Source organism: Melospiza melodia, chromosome 12 (genome assembly GCF_035770615.1).
Source record: "Melospiza melodia melodia isolate bMelMel2 chromosome 12, bMelMel2.pri, whole genome shotgun sequence".
NCBI lineage: Eukaryota > Metazoa > Chordata > Aves > Passeriformes > Passerellidae > Melospiza > Melospiza melodia.
The window spans coordinates 16060753-16073913 of NC_086205.1; the positions used below are offsets into that span (position 1 = coordinate 16060753).

The following is a 13161-nucleotide window of genomic DNA, read 5'->3' on the forward strand; positions in this document are numbered from 1 at the left end:
GAATGTGAGATATCAACATTTTTTAGAAAGCAGCATTCTTTAGGGGAAGGGCTCAGATGCAGTGAGAGAACAGCCCACTCCTGCTGTGCTACTGCTGCCCTGCAGGGCCTTGGGTAAGTCACCTCAATTTACTCATTAGTAACCAAGAAACTATAAACCTAAAAGATTTTTGTATGCCCCTGTGTGAAAGGAAAGTAAGCATGAAAAAGATCAGATAATCCCAGTGTTTTCTTGTGCTACAGCCTGTTCAATACTAAAAAAATCTGCAGCTCTTTGCAATAGCTACTGGAAAAAATACAAATTTCTGTATCGTATCATTTTATCGAAGAATCAGACTTCCTCCTATGCAGCACATCGATATAAGAGAGCTACCACAGAGGCCATTTGCCAGTATTGCTTGACTCTATCCTATATTTCATCTGCAGGTTGCTGGTCTTGCAGCTTCCTGAACTAATTTAATTTTTCTCATCAGAACTCCTGGGAAGTAAGTGCTGAATGAGTGACAGGGACATCTGTAGGAGTAAGGAGGAGAATAATTTCACCAGAGAGGCTCCTGCCATATGAATAAAGCAAAAAAAGGAAACTAATGGGCTGGGACTGAGAAGGCTTTATGTTCAAAAAGGAGTGCCAAGAAATTTCATATTTAGGAGAAGCTTAAGCACTGTGCAGTCAGAATCTGGTAAGCTCTACTGATGTAGAGCTAGCTAAAATTTGAGTTACTTTCCTCTTAACAGAAGGTTTTGGGAGGAACAGGATGAATAGAATTCTCACCATCATTTGGTTTAGAGCTAAAAAGTACACAGGCTTTTAAAAAAGAAACCTTGGTATTAGGTATAGTGCTACTGAAACTAATGCTGGGGGCAGAAAATAACACAGCAGCAGGACTCTTGATAGCACCAGAAAAGCAGTGTTAGTCTGATATGCAAAGGATCAGCACCTGTGCCCTGTTGACAAAGTAGGGTTGGTTCAACATCAGCTTTAGGAAGCAAAGTGTGAGCTCTGCTGATTTATCTATAAGAGGTTATAATTTGTCTAGGACAGGTTATATTTCTATCTCTGTGATTAAGAAGAGTTGGATATCAAGTGTCTTTTGCATCTTCAATCTCTTTCCTTCAGCTTATCATGCCTAGATTCTCATATATGCTAGAGAATTATTTTCTTTACAATGCCTTTCTTTCTTATGCTATGCATAATAGCCATATATAGTGTATGACAAATTTGATATTTGTTCCTCTAAATCACAGTGAACAACACAAGAAACCCCACCTGGCTGTGACAAAATCATACAATGCACATATAAATATTTAACTTTTAAAGAAAGTTTTGTCATGTCAACATTCCAGAAATTTAGAGCTGGAACAGGCATAGTGAACAAGATGAAAAGGACACTCTGCTTTCTTGGTCAACAGGAAATGAAGAGCTTGGCAGGGAAGGAATGCATTTGATTTCTGGTGTAGTGTTATCAGGGTAACAGAAAGGGCATAAGCTGTTTAAATGAAAAGATAAAAGTGATTTTAACCCAAATGAAGCAGGCTGGCCACTGGAACTCCATCTACAAATATGCTTCCAATTTCCACACCCATCAAAACACTGAAATTCTGAAATACTGTTTTAATAAGAACTATGGTGGTACATAGAAACACAGACACCCACACAAAAAGAAATTCAAAGCCAAAAGAAAACCACACAATCTGACCTCTCAATACTTTCAGTAAGAATTTGGTCAGGCTCCAAAGCCAGATGTATATGCAACAGCAGTGAATGAAACCTCACTCAGAATCAACTTTTAAGGTCTCAATTTTAGGAAAACTGCCACTGATATACATCAAATAAAGGATAGCAGGCAGCAAAACCACCACAGAACACAATCAAATAAGAGCATTGGAATAAGGGCATCTTTTCTTGACTAGAATTTTCTCAAAGTTCCCATGAAGTTTAGAGGCAGGGAGTGAACAGTATCTACTGACATAACAGCGAGATCAAAGAAACACATGCACCTCCTGCTTCAATTCATGGCATTTATCCAGGAGAACCCCACCATCACCAAAGCAAAAAACCCAAAGCCTACTCAGGTTGACACATAATCAGTTGTTAAGAACAGAGGATGAATACATCTGGGCTCAAGTTTAAACTTTAAAATTACACTGGATAAGCAGATGGTGCAAAACTAGACTAAATCTGCTGTATGTCTGCATGTATTCCACAGCAAGAAACAAAAAGGAGGGAAGATTAGCAAATCCTAGAAGATACTCTGAATCCAAGCTGCTAAAGTGATTTTACCTAGAAATCTGTAATATTTTTAACGTCACTATTTACTTGAACAGAAAATCAGAAGTCCAGAAAGGATCTGATCAATGGAACTCTCCTGGACTGCCCATCTGATGGGCAACAAAACACAGATCCACAGAAAAACTGTCTGTGCAGGCAGTGGGAGAGGAAAACACGGCTGCAATGGAAATGCATCTGGTCTGGAACACACATTGCAGCAATTGGGCAGGAGAGCAGAAGGCTGCACAAGGGATGGAATTCAGCACACAGCACAGGAGGAGCAGCGACTGAAGGAAGCCGGGATGTGCGCACAGGGAACAGATGGCAGAGACTCTTACATGCAGCGAACCCACGTAGAGCTGAAAAAGTTCACTTTCATTAAAAAAGTATGCCCCTTGCTTCCCTCTTCCCATCTGTCTATGGAAAGCCCTCTTTAGCAGGGCCTATTGGATCTGTCTAAGCAGGACTCTTGTGCTGACAGTTTTATATAACTACTGATTTTTAGTCTTTTCTCAACTTGCAGAATATTCAATTTTCCTTTTCACGGTGCCTCCAAAGAGAGAAATGGAGTCTGGTAGTTAGGATGGCCACCATCATACTGATTCTGTATTGACCTGCCATTTTTCTTTTAAAATGCATGGACCACAATAAAAATGTCATAAATCATTTTTGAGGAGACATTTTGCTGCAATGCTTGTCATTTGATATGAACATTGCTGGAGACAGACCAGAATGAATTCCACATGCTGTAGGTGACTTTCATATACTCTAATGTTTAATGAGCTTGTATCTCATTAATCACTTGAAAGCCTGTGCCAAGGAATTTCAAAAGATTAGAAAAACTGCATTTGTATTTCGTTAAGAACACCTCCTACACACCCTAGAAAACTCAGAAAGAGACTAGGTCCACTCACTGCTGAGGTGAATCCACTAAAAATGTTGCTGAAGGCTTAGCAAGCATTCACAAGCAATTTTATTTAGTATATTAAAGAGTAGGAGTGAGGATTTTAAGGATTAAAACATGTGTAAGCCGCCTTATAGTGTCTATCAGGGCTATATATAGCAAAATCCTTTCCCTAATCTTCAAGGGTCCAGTTTTGAAAATACTCTAATTGACTAATCTAGATTACTTGCAAATGAGTAGAACTAGGTACAAAACAAGCAAGAACAGAAACCTGGAAAACCAGGGACCACATACCCAAAAACAAGGCAAGTCTTTTTTGAGGTATTTCTTTAAAGAATTTTTCATTTTATGAAATCAGGATGCACTGATCTTTTGAACCACCTTTTTTTAAGAAAATTCATGTCCTCATCTATACAGCAGGGGAAGCTCAGCCTCAATAAAAAACAATTACTGAAAATTAAGTTTTGCACAAGCATTATTGGCTTCATGCTACCCCAGCTAGGCTTTTGCAGACAGAAGATGCACAATGTATTTCAAAATTAATGCTCAGAAAACAGTCTTAGCTTATACATATAAAACTGGCACCATTTCCCAGAGTTTAGTTATTCTCTTTTGAATTACATAAATGCAGCATTGTAAACAGAAAAATCAGCCACACACTGGCCACTGTGCAGAGAACACTAATAAAACTTTTGTGTTTCCTCCTTTTTTTTTTCTTTTGAGTCATTTGTTTTAAAGACAAGAGAGAATGAAGAAAACAGTTTCCATTAATAAAACTGAAAGAATATGTGTTAACTACCTACATGAATAATGCAGGTTCAGAAGATGCTTTACAAAAATCCTTTGAAATCTTCTCTTGATGTTTTGGTTCCACCTTCCCCTAATCTTACACTGATCCACCAGATCACCTAAGAACATGAAGCTAATCTGATCACTTAAACATCTTACCACTTTCAGAAAATAAATTATAATTTTATTTTTGGTATGCCAGGTGAATCCTTGGGAAACAGAAAGGGCTGGTACCCTTTTCTGTCATGACAGCCTTATCTGAATTTTGCCCTGCTTTGGAGAAAGATGAGGTGACCAGTGAGTGACTGCTGATGCCAACAGACTTGGCCTGATGCCTTCTTCAAGGCCCTCCGAGAGCAGGACTCACAGTTTACATAACTGCAGTTAATGTTGTCCACATCCTTAGTACAGCTCAGTTCTGATCTAGCAGAGCATAACTACAATAGAAAGCTTAACCCACTAAATTATTTTCTATCCAATTTCAATCAAATATATTTTCACATTTTTAATATATTTGTTTGGCTATTCTATTATTTTTAAACACTTAAATGCACTCAAACAATAATACAGGTATGGCAGGCCACTGCACCTCATACCTTTCTGGAATGGCAAAATCTAACTTTGCAGAAATTCTGAACTGTGAGGCAACATTATTATCATATTTCAGACGACCTTTTCATTTGAATGAATGTAACAATGGGTATCAATGTGAAACACAGAGCCCTCCCAGAGCTGTAATCCTGTGCAGTCCTATACTTCCCCCTTGCTGCTCCTCCCCTCACTACATTCCCTTCAGGCACTCAGGTTCCTGTGTCCCTGCTATGCAGCAGCATCACACTGCTGACCATCCTGAATCCCCCCTGCCAGGAGATTCACATATATCCAAACTGCTTCCTCTCATTCCTCTGCACCAACATTACAATTCTCCCTTGCCATCCTGGCTCTGCAGGAACCCAGAGTCACAGCAGTGTGGCACTGAGGTGTCTGCAGAGCCAGGGAGCAGCAGGAAAATTAAATGGATCAGAAGCCACTGAATCAAAGCGGCTTAAAAAAACAATTTTGTGTACTGAAACAACATTTCTTGCTTTGAAACTGCTCCAGGTCACAGTATTTCTTTTCCAGTTGAATTCACAGTAAAGCAAAATCCCTTTTTATTCATAAGTGATGTCTTGAAAGGAGGTAGGAATTTGTAGTACCAGCAAAGGAATAAGTAAAAGCTTCCAAATAAAGATGAAAATGAGAACAACATCCTGAATTCCCATTTCTACAGGATAATTCGTGTTTCATAAACTCTTGCTCATCTCCTGCTATAGATCCCTCTCCAGCATCCAGCCCCCACAGGTCCAAACCCACTGATGTGTCCAACCAGGGAGATTCTGTATGACACCATGGCATCCATGCACCACAGAAGGATGCACCAGCACAACCCAACAGGTGACCAGTTTCCAACATGAGCTCCTGGCAAGCTGCAAGATAAAACCTGGACTCTACAAGGAGAAAGTCTGAGGTCAGCTGAGCACAGTTGTGGGGGTGCCTGATGCCTGAGCCACCTCTGTAAACAGCACAACACACTCACATTCCATGTTTGGCTTTTACCTGTTCCAAAGAGTGCTGGCAAGTTGCTGAAATTTAATTCAATGGAATAGAAAAACTTATGAAGGCATCCCTCAAATTTACTGAACACTCCTGGAAACTACAGGAATGCCCAGAAAGACATATTAAAGAATGTAAAAATGTTCTATAACCAAGGAACATTGTGGAGATTTAAGGGAAAGAAAAGTCAGTGGTTACATAATCTAAAGCCAAATTCAATAAAATCAGTTTCATTCAGTCATAATAGCCTACCCCAAACCCAGAAATTAGGAGTTTTGTTACCATGGATTTGAAGAGAGAGACATGGAAAATTGAAGCCTTTGCATGAGAAGAGTTTTCCAGTGATTCATTTTTCTACAGCCTAACTCAGGCTTTCCTATGACAAAACTGCTTGCAAAAATCCTCTTTTCCCAAAAATAGGAGGAGAAAGACAAATGGGAATTTATGATGGGAAAATAGGAAATGTGATAGGATGTAAAACCATAAATTAGCATTCCCCACCACATCTATGAACACACAAACTGTCATATACAATAACAGGGAGTGAAGTGAGCCAGTCCCAAGTGTCTTCCAAATGCTCCTATCATACTGAATCTCTTTACTCAGTTATAATGAACTCTGATGGATGTCTAGAATCTCCTTGATCTGTCCTAGCTGTCAGCATATTTTACAAAATCCTGCTGGATTCATAAATATAAATAAAATACATAAGCAATACAAGCAGTTATAACTGATGCTCTCCATCTTCATGAAGATATTTGAGAAATACCAATAATGAACAACAACTTTATGAATATTTTAATACTTGTTAACCTGTTTCCAAATGGCAGAAACAAAAAATGAGGAAAATTATAAAAACACACACACATACACATTTATTCATAAAAAGTTGACAACACTGAAGAGCCATGCAGAGGAGAGACCAAATGTGTATCAACAGAAATATTTGAATATTTGACAATTCTAACACACAGCCAAAGCAAATAATTCAGAGCCAATGCTGACCTTACTGTTCTCTTTAAAAGGCAGCCTCAGAGTGAGCACTGTTAGAAAATGAATCCTGGACCACAGCAAAGGAATATGTGACCAAGATACAGCCCCTGAGACAATACAGGCATTGGCAACACGGGCTGGCTGCAGGGATTTGACCAGGAAGCAGAAAAACCAATCATTTGGCCTTACTATGAACAGAATTCCTGGGTCTGGGCAGAGATGTGATGTGATGCAGGTGGTGGGACTGGGGAATGTGAAAGCTAATGCTTCAAACATTTGAGTAGGTCAGGATAGAAGAAATAAAGAACAACTGAAGTGTGCTGCTATCAGCCACCTAACAGATGAAGGCAGCAGTCCTGCTCCATGTCCACTCCTGATGGACACTGACACTTAGCCCTTGACAGTACTGCCAAAAGAAAGTTTCACACACACAAGTCTCTGCAAGGAAGATTCAGTGCTAAGCCAACCAATTTAGCAAAATTGGAGAAAGCTGCTGATCATCACAGTTCATAAAACAACAAAAATGTCTTGGTATATGTAACAGCAATAATAGATGAGTTTACAGACTCAAGCATTTAATTTTGGACTATTAAATTGTTAAAGTTTCAAATAGAGGCATTTGAAATGTGCTGGACAAATACAAGAGGACAAATATGTGTATTGATGATGTAGTGTTCTGCAGAACACACAAGGATGGTTAATCAGCATCAGCTGCAGTCTAATCTGGACCAGAGGAAACTGCTGGATAAATAGAAATAACATCTCAGTGTGAAATCAAGGAATGAAAACCTGATGGTCTCAGGTCATCTGAATCAACACCATAAAGAAGGAATTAGTCTTCTAACTTCCTACTATTAAAGCATATAAAACCACCATATTAAAGCATGAAGACAATTGGAAAAACAAAATAACAATAGAGTACTTCTATTAAATTCTGGATTTACTGGATTAATTTTCATGTTATGACAGTGGCAATATTTACTGAAAAACAGAGATTCTGCAATGGTGAAAGCAAGAAATGTAGCAAGCCATGGCAGCAACACTTGCAGATATCCCAATCCGATCACACGCCATTATGCTAACATATATATGACAACACCTATAACATTATTTCTTTCAGAAGAGGTGTTTGCTGGAAGGACACTGTGGATTATCTTTCTCTGAGTTTCAATTTGTACAAGAGAAGTTGAATGTGTAAAGCAGCCCTTACCTTCTGGACGGTACTGAGCTACAATAGTCACTGCTTGGCCTGCGTTCTTCAGAGCTGCTGCTGCCTGTTCATGGGTTGCTGATTTTAGATCCACTCCATTTACCTACAAGTAACACAAAAAAGCCCTTCATCAAAATTAATGCTTGTGTTTATCACCACAGAACACACACCTGTGGAAAAAAAATTAACTGGATACAAACTAGTTTCCATGCCATGTGTACGTATTTCCACTGTTCCTAACATTGCTCCTGAAATCAAGTCAATAAAATCCTCTCTCACATATACCCCTCTTAAGAACTACTGAGACTACCACAGTATATTACTGAGTTAATGGTCAATTTTCTTCTTGTTTAAGAGCGCTTTTTTTTCTTTTTAAGGAGAAAGAGAGAATGTTACTTTTTGTGATGGTACAGGGACATTCTTACCCAAATAATGCCCACAGACCATGCTGTCACCACACCCAGTGACAGGCAACACCCTCTGTGAATCTGGCATTGTTTTCAATGCAGCAGATTTAAAAATAGCATCACCAAAAAATGAAGCAGAAATGTGTGTTCCACATTTTAGACCAAGAGCAGTTTTCATAGTTCAAACTAAATAAAGATGTGCTTTAACACCAGTTTTAGTAACAGCTTTTAAAAGGACATAATTCCTCTTAGATAACTCCCAAAATACAATGTAATTGCCCAAATAAATGATTCTCCATAAATTAAGTAATTTCACAAAGAAACACAAAATATTTATCACCTTCAATACTAATATAGAAGAAGCCCTTAGAGAGGTATGAGATGCATATTTTTTAGACTAATAGGAGGTTCAGCAGTTACTCCAGGAAGTAAAGACCCAGTTTTAGACACAGCAGCCAAGTATCTCCACCTCATTAGAAGGGTTATTTCTGAAACCTGTATTCTTTCAATTGAGACACAGCCCTCAGGTATAAAAGTTACTGTCTTCACTGAATGTCTCAGAGAGGGAAGTGCTATTTTAATCAGGTAATAGATGAGAAACTGAGGCAGACTAAAGTTCTCAAAGATAGTTTGGAAGTATATCTGTTCCATTATCTCAAATTTAGCTCTGTTAATAACATTTTTTGTATATCATTACTTTGTATTAATATGCAGGGAGGGGGAAACTTTTTTTGCTGTTTGAATAAAAGAAACAAAGAATCCTACAGAAATTATACGATCTCCTTTCCTAAGCTCTCCACTCAGGTCAGCTGGCCCTCCTGCAAGGATGAAAGAGATGAAAATTCCTTCTCCATCTTCTCCTCCAACAATGTTGAAACCAAGACCTGTTGATCCTCGATGTAGGACAACCTTTCTAGGCTCCCTGAAGGAAAAGAAAAGAAAAGAATATGAAATCTTGGTCACTAGATATGAAGAAAAGTAAAATAAACAATTAGAAAAGCCCCTAGATGCAAAACAAAATCCCTTCTTTGTTATTAGGTAAACTGAACAAACCTGTAAGTATGTACAAATGTATAAATAAATATATAAATAAATTCCTATTGTGCTACAATCCTATTCAGCACTAAATGTCATTACTTAATATTTTCCATATTGTTCAAGAAGATCAGTGCAGGTTGTGACATTTCAGATACAATTTTCAAATTTAGTAAAGCAACTGCAATTGAAGAATTTAAACTAAACCAAGTTGTTGCACTTTTGTTCACAGGATCCCCTCCTAATTTGAATGAGAGGAGGAAAGAAAAAATATTGACAAAGCCAGTTACATTCTAATGCAGAAAGACTCCTTCCAAAAATCTATTATCTGCTACTCGATTTAATACAAGCAAAGCATAAATGATCTCAGAAAAAGACATTTCTAATAAAGCAGTAAAACTCTGCACTGCATTTCAAAAATCACTAGAGAGCACTAAAGAACAATTAATGGACATTAGGTATTTGGAGGTATTAATTATTAATTTACAAGATAAAGTAAGAAGCTGCTTTCTTTTCCAAAACAAAGTATTATCTAGTCTAATCTTTAAAAGTCACTCAATTTTTGCACTAACAATTAAATCATCTTAAGGTCAATTTCTTAAATTTCACCTCCATTAACTATTATATTCATTTTTTCAGAGTACTGTTCTATTACAAATAAATTACATTGTGAAAATCTCTATAAATATTGCTCTGGATCACACCAATACATTAACAAAAACAGAACAGAAGAGAAAACAAAAAGATGCAGTATCTTTTTAAAATAACACAAAATTTATAAATCTCTTTTTAGGATGGAGAGTGTAATATGAGAAAGTAAGTTGAAGAAAATCTAAACATTTTCTGAATATGCCTTGCATTTTAGAAGAAATCTAAAAACTGTCTTTTACTGTAATTTTAAAGGAAAGCAATAAAACCATAAGAATATCAACAGGACAGAATAATTTTGGTTTATATATCTACCTAATCCTAAGTTAAAAATCAGTATAAAGACATATCCTACCTTTCACTACACTAAAATCAATTCTCCAGCTTATTATGCCACTTAGGTTTCAATCCTGGGTGGACCCTGCCTCGGAATCTGAGTGACATTAGCCATATCAGATGATGGCGTGACACAGAACTCAGCAACAGCATACTGAAAGTGCAGGGTAACATCCCTATACTTGCAGAACAAAAGGGCAACAAAATTACAAGAGCTTCCCTTTATCATCAATGATGAACAAAAGATTAATGCAATCTACTGAATCAGTGAAGGAATGAAAGGTCTCTTAATGGGAAAGGATTAAGAGCTCTCCAGCCCTTCTGGATTTAGAGTCCATCAAAACAAACCCTTGTCTGTGGGGGCAGGGAGGACCCAAACACTCTTTAAAATAAGAAAATCTCTGGTCTGCTCATATTACCATCCTAAAAAGCCCTGTCAATGCATGCAGCATTTCTAGGGCTTTCTGCTTTTAATGCTATTCTTGGATTGATAAATAAAGCATGTGTGTATATATATACATATAAATATACATAGTTTTATCCTTACAACAATATTTACATGAGTTAAAAACTAGCATCTATTTCTTGAAATAAAATATAGCATTCCCTAGTATTTTGCCCACTACCACATTTTGGAGCTGCCCTGGCTAATCAATCTGACACTTGGGTTGTTCATTACCTGGTGATCTCATCATCTCCAAGCATTCCCTTGGGAACTGGTGAGTATCTCCCTGGGGATGCTGGGGGCAGGGACTGTCCCAGGTAGGCAGATGGGCTGATATGGTTATCCACTGGCTGAGAATAAGCTTCACAGGAGGGGAAGGAAAACAAGAAAAGACATTAGGATAATACCAAAAAAAGAGTTGGAGGAAATGAAACAAAGAAGTGACCTCTTTCAAAAACAAACCATATCAGTTGAAATGATATATTATAAATGTCATAGTTCTAAAATAGCATGTTAAATCTGTACATTCCCCAGTCTCCTCACTAAGTCAGTGAGCAAATTTTTCAGTTTCATTGTGTCTCAAATAAAACTTTTTAAAAAACAGTTACTGTGGATAGTTGAAGCCCATGGGAACAGTCTGGAGATGTATCTGTTTAAAAGCTGTTTTTAACTTGACTGAAGGAAAGTTTTAACTGAACCACAACACACATACCAAAAGAAATTTAGCATCTTAATGATTACAATTGATGGAAAATCTACAACACCAGGAGAATTGTTCCAATAAATAATTAAGAAGGTGCATGATATTTCCAAGTTAGGCATATCAATTTGAAGTGCTCATTAAGGCACAGTCATACCCACTATTTGCTATTACAAAGAATGTTCTACAATTGGAAATGGCTTTTTCCCGGCATACATGCTTCAAACTTTGAGGCTTAAACATGAAGGGTGGGGACTCTTCACAGATTCAGTATTATTAAAGCTGCCAGACTCTTTGCCCTTACTTGCTGTATCTGATGGGGTAGTTGACCTCTGAGGATTTATATAAACCCAAAGCTCTTTAACTAAACATACATGAGACAGATTAATGAAGCAATTGGCACATTCTCCTTTTGTTTTTTCCTTTTTAAGCAATTTTTTAAAAGTTTGGATCATATACAAACACATCAAGAGTAATCTTGATAAATATACATACACATTATATATTTGCTATTTATATATATATACATATACATTCCAAACCACCCGGTCTGGGCTGGATTGTGCCTGTATTGTTCTAGATTTCTAGTAAACCTGTGTGTAGTAAATTCTTCACATGGCATCATATGCATCAGGACAAAACTGTCAACATGTCAGCAAGCATTAAAATCCACTATTAACAGCTTCAGCAGTTCAAAAGCACACACATTTTGCTTAAAACAAAACCACACAAATACAGCTATTTTGTTTTTTCTCAGAAAATTTTAAAGCTAAAGCACTAAAAATGAAATGCAAGACATTATGAGCTCTTTTCCAACTAGAGGAAAATGGGTGCTGATTAAAAAACCTGAACAACTGTTGCACAGTATAGCAGCTCTGTACATTCTGTTCCTGTACTAAATTATCTCATTCCACAACATGAATTTGAAATTGCTTTTAACAAGCCAATGGTAGCCATAATGATGCATATTTTATAGGAAAAGATTAGATACAAATTCTATTTTCATTGGCTTACAGTACTTCTCATTTGATTGTTTTTCAGGTTCTTGCAGCTTTTAACTGCACTGTGTTCAGAAACATACACACCACCTATTACATTCCCTTATTTTTTTTATTTTTTATCCTTTCACCCTGTGACTAAAAGTCAGCTATTGATCAATATAACAGTTTATTATTTCAGACCTGTGCACAGTTCCACAAGAGCACTGGCTGCATCCTTCCTGACGTTTCACATGTGCTACTTACTTGGAACAGTCTGGTCCTTTCTCAGTGGTGCTCTCAGTGCTATGAAAGCAAAGCTATAAAGGCACAAAGAGGCTGCTCTCTGTGGAGCTCCTGCACTAAACCATGCCTGCACCTCCCCTGAAACTGCTTCAGATGGAAATTATAGCTGAAGCATATTCATGAGGAACGTGACAGAAATAAAAGGCAAGTCATCACTTTTTGAATCCTAAATAAGGTCTAAACTTCTATTTCCAGGTAAATATTATTACTGATGGAACTGATAAAGGAACTGTATTTTGGATGAACAGAAAACCGCATGCATAAAATCAACTTGCTTTGACAGGAAAAGTCAGACTCTTATGAAGTAATTCCATTTCCAAATCCACCCTCTCCTTTACATAAGACAGTTATAGACAAAAAGAAAAAAATGGAAGATTTCCTATTATTTTCCTATTACCTGTAAACTGAGGACACCAACCACAAGTATAATTTCTAAAACGGGCAATAAAATTAAAACTTTAGTGTCTTTTACTGTTATTACATATTCTTCTCTTCCCATACTTAGGCCATTTAAGAAATGATAAGGCATCCATGTCTAGTGAAGAAACTG

General features: G+C 37.3%; 1 protein-coding gene across 17 annotated transcripts in view; it reads right to left on the reverse strand.

Moving 5' to 3' along the window:
• The window catches only part of DLG1 (discs large MAGUK scaffold protein 1), a 140547-nt gene that overhangs the window by 27913 nt on the left and 99473 nt on the right, over window positions 1-13161 (reverse strand). For all 17 annotated transcript variants that reach the window (XM_063166966.1, XM_063166957.1, XM_063166956.1 and 14 more), the window contains 3 exons: window positions 10863-10989; window positions 8930-9086; window positions 7758-7860 (listed from right to left, as the gene is read on the reverse strand). In XM_063166966.1, the coding sequence (XP_063023036.1) occupies window positions 7758-7860; window positions 8930-9086; window positions 10863-10989 (387 nt within the window). The remainder of the gene's footprint in view (window positions 1-7757; window positions 7861-8929; window positions 9087-10862; window positions 10990-13161) is intronic.